This window comes from Kryptolebias marmoratus, linkage group LG8 (assembly GCF_001649575.2).
Source record: "Kryptolebias marmoratus isolate JLee-2015 linkage group LG8, ASM164957v2, whole genome shotgun sequence".
Lineage (NCBI taxonomy): Eukaryota > Metazoa > Chordata > Actinopteri > Cyprinodontiformes > Rivulidae > Kryptolebias > Kryptolebias marmoratus.
The window spans coordinates 4,627,830-4,631,750 of record NC_051437.1 but is presented as its reverse complement, the minus strand read 5'-3'; the positions used below and the strand labels follow the sequence as shown (position 1 = coordinate 4,631,750).

At 35.9% G+C, this 3,921-nt stretch overlaps 1 protein-coding gene across 1 annotated transcript in view; it reads right to left on the bottom strand.

Moving 5' to 3' along the window:
* Positions 1-290: 290 nt before the first annotated feature.
* The window catches only part of tegt (testis enhanced gene transcript (BAX inhibitor 1)), an 8,745-nt gene continuing 5,114 nt past the window's right edge, over positions 291-3,921 (bottom strand). Inside the window, exons 8-10 of the mRNA XM_017435896.3 lie at positions 2,469-2,569; positions 2,269-2,344; positions 291-1,212 (exon numbers count right to left, since the gene is read on the bottom strand). Coding sequence (XP_017291385.1) covers positions 1,189-1,212; positions 2,269-2,344; positions 2,469-2,569 — 201 coding nt within the window. The 3' untranslated portion in view covers positions 291-1,188. The remainder of the gene's footprint in view (positions 1,213-2,268; positions 2,345-2,468; positions 2,570-3,921) is intronic.

Genomic DNA, 3,921 nt, shown 5'->3' with positions numbered 1-3,921 from the left:
CAGTCCAGAAATGTGCAGTTCTAGGCACAGCCAAGATACTGCGCAGAACCCTCAAGCTCCCAGGCCTCTGGTAGAGGACCCGAGCTCAGAGGATGAAACAAAGACCACCCGCGGAGGGTGAGAAGGGAATTTTTTATAAATTAACACACACACTTATAGTAGGAAAGTTAGAGGAGCTCAGTTTGTGCTGAATTATAATGTAGATATTTAATTAATTCTTGAATTATACAGCAACTTGGCTGATTCCCCCACTGGAGCATTGAGTGGAAAAAAAACAGTCTTTGTTTAAATATGTTGTAAATGTAATACATTTATTAGAGCAAATGTATCAAATTAGTAGTTTCAGTTTAACACCAACAAAAAAAGTCTTCACAGTATACACGTTTAAAACAATGCAAGGATGATAAACTGTTGGGTTCATGTCATGTTGTTCGGCAAATTGATACTCAGACAAGAGATTTTAGGAAAATTTACAAAAGGAGTGGTCCAAATAAGTTGCCCATCTTTGTTATCCAAATTGGGGAGACAAATAAACAGATGGCTCAGTCTCCCACATCACCGTGTCCAAAGTCTAAAAGCAGTCCACTAGATGACTCTGTCCATCTGGAGGAGTTCAGTGTCAAGAATCTGACAGGCTCTCAGAGCTACCACACCTAACATTTCTTACTCAAAATGAGATCTGAAAGAACAAAAACAACAAAAGAAGGAAATCGCAAAAGGAGGAGGTTTTGTCTAGATTATGGGAAACTTCTAGTGACACTCCACTAAAGAGCACTGAGAGAAATTATAAATACACAAATCAAAAGAATGAATCAAAATAAAACCAGCTAAAATGAGTGTTTAGAACGAGCCTATTGTTTCTTTAACTTATGGCACTAAATAACAGTAATATAAACATCTTCATTAAGCACTGCTCAGCTTTCAGCCAACACTCCCCCATACAGGCCAAGCATGAGAACTGCAGTGTTGTCAATTCTCCAAAGCCAATATGGGACCAGCGTCACTGTACCACAAACTTACATTCAGCCCCGTGAAGGTTCAAAAAGATTTCAAAAGGAAAAACAAAACAAAAACCATAAGACAACATAATAGTTAGATTTTAAAAAAAGAAAATGAAGACCAAGTGAAAAGCACCAAATGCAATGCAAGTTGTGCCTTTTCTTTTATTTTCTGCTACTTCAATGCCTTTTACTTCTTTTCCTTCTTCTTGTCCTAAAACAAAAACAAAGAAAAACTCATTAGTTTCATGACATTAAATTATATTTATTTAAAATTTTGTGGTGCAAAATAGTCCTAATTCCGTTGAAAAAAAACTTACACAACTTTCAAAAAATATTTTTTGTTACACAGTGTAATAGTTGTCAAAAGATAGCTTTGAGCAAAACTATCATAGATTTACAGTAATATAACTAAACCTAAAAATGATGCAACATGGTTTTAATTGCTTCGATTTTAAAACATGAATACTTAAACTACAGCTGCCTTAATAATACTACAGACAGAAACAACGATTATATAAGAGTAACAACACAATAAAGTCATGTAGTTGTCTATAATTACAATATTTTAATGCTGATTCATAGATGGGGATAAAAAAAAAAAGTCAGACAAGTTGAGTTACTCTGGTTAAAGTAAATCTAATTGTGGACTCTGAACTGATTTTAAATTATTTGTCATCAGATGTTAATGTTTGATTTAGACTAGTACTTTGGGGTCAAAGTTGGAGTCTTAATTTCATCACAGGTACAGTTTCAGTGTCAGCAGGTTTGTTGAATGGATCCACACAGACTGCAGCCTTAAAAATATGAAATAACTACATTTATTTACAGTAAGTGCAGAATATTATTTCTTCTCTGCTCTTCTGCTTTTTAAAGTAGCGTTTGGAGCCAGACAAGCTAATGTTAGCTGATTAAATTGCCAGGCTCCAGGTTGTTTATTTCACCATGCGACTGTAACACTTGAGGCTTGCATCCAAATGTTTGCTTTTTAAGCAGCATTACCTTAAACAGACTGGTTTGTGTTGCTCCTACGGTAGTTAAGCCATGACTAACTTTTTGAACTTGCTGCACACAGATGGGATTACATCTGCAGCAGAGTTTTTTTTAAGGACGATATTCAAAGTAATACTATTGCTATTTTTAGACCCGCTAATATACCTTATAACCGTATTACCATCTGCCTGTACTTTTGTCCTTTTATAGGGTTTACAGTCCATGCAAACTACCACCAGACAATCATTTGAATAATACAGACTGAAAGTGTCAGTACCTTGTCATTCATGGCGAGGATGATCATCAGTTTCCTGAAGATAGTGATGAAATCAAGGAACAAGTCCACACAGTGCCTTAAAAACAAAACAGACCTTTAATGTGCTTACACAAACTGATGGCTCAACATGATGTATTTGCATGTTTTTGGCTGAGAGAAGGCCGGGCTAAAGCTTGTTAACAGCAGATGCAAATTCTTACCACACGTAGTCCTTATCTCCGTTCTCTGCTTTCTCGATGATCAGCTGGGTGTCGAAGAGCACAAAGCCGCACATAATGAGCAGCCCCAGGTACATGTGGACCTATCACAGAAGAACAGATTTAATAAGCACACACGCACATTTGACAGGACATAAAATAAACAAAGCCACATTCATGGGACAACCCAGGATTTCTTTACTGTGCAGCTGATTTAATTTTCTAAGAACAAAAATCTGCAAGTTGTTGAAGAAACCTGCTGCACAGTTATTAGAGGTTGTTAGTAACATTCACTCTTTGCCCCTTTTTCCTCTTCTTTTCATCAGTTTAAGAGCTCTTCTTCTTTACTCAGTAATCATCTCGTTCCACATCCACAAAATAAGTCAATTAAATAAAAGTAACAAGAAGCTTTGGTTCTGTTGGGCTGCTTTCCATAATCAGACAGAAACCTTGTTCTGTGTTACAACCTCAGCTTACAGGTTCTGTTCCTGAGCAAAGACTGAATTCATACAGACTATGGACCCAAGGCAAAGGTCTGCTGCTGGGGTCAACAATAAGCACAAAGTCTGCAGAAAAACTATATCCACAAACAACTTTTTACCAACTTCTGTCGACACATAATTGACTAAAAAGAATAAAGTGTAATGACTGAAGTCAAAGCTAACGTTCACTTATCACTTCATCCTACTCTTCAACAGGAACACACGTCAGCAGAACAGAGACAAGAGTTTGTAGAAAACTTTGTAACAATGAGTGGAACTATAGAAAAATAAAAACAATAAAACTATGTCTGTTTTAGGAGAAGCTTTGTCAGAAAATAATTACAGGATCAGTTCAGCTGAAAGCTGTCCTGTGACAAAAATAAGGCACAACACCATCCTCCTCCTCCTCCTCCTCATCATCATCTTCAGTCAATAAAACAACAATTACAATATAATAGTTTCACACTTTATGTCCCAACTATGAAAAACCGTGTGATTTTAAAGAGTTTTAACAAAATTAAGGTCTGCTTTTTTACTCTCACATGAAACACACATGAACTTTATTTCCTAAAAACACTGAACAGATTTTATAATTTACTGTATTTTCCGGTCTATAAGGCGCTCTTAAAAGCCTTCAATTTTTTCAAAAAATGACAGTGCACCTTATAATCCGGAGCGCCTTATATATACTTCTGATTAAAATCTTAAGACCAGTCAAAAAATTGCAACAATTTGCATTTTGCACTATTGGATCTTAAGAAGGTTCTAAGTAGAGTTCACAATGTTAAAGGAAAAAATCAGTGCAAGAGACAAAAACTTTTGAGCGGGGAATTAATTGAAAACTGCATTTACACTCAAACATGATTTTTTCAGCTGATCAAAAGTTTAAGACCATAGTCTTTAAAAGCCAAAAGCTGTGCAAAAATCTGGATTCCATGTCATTTTCTGTCAAGTCTTTACACTGTCAAGACCTC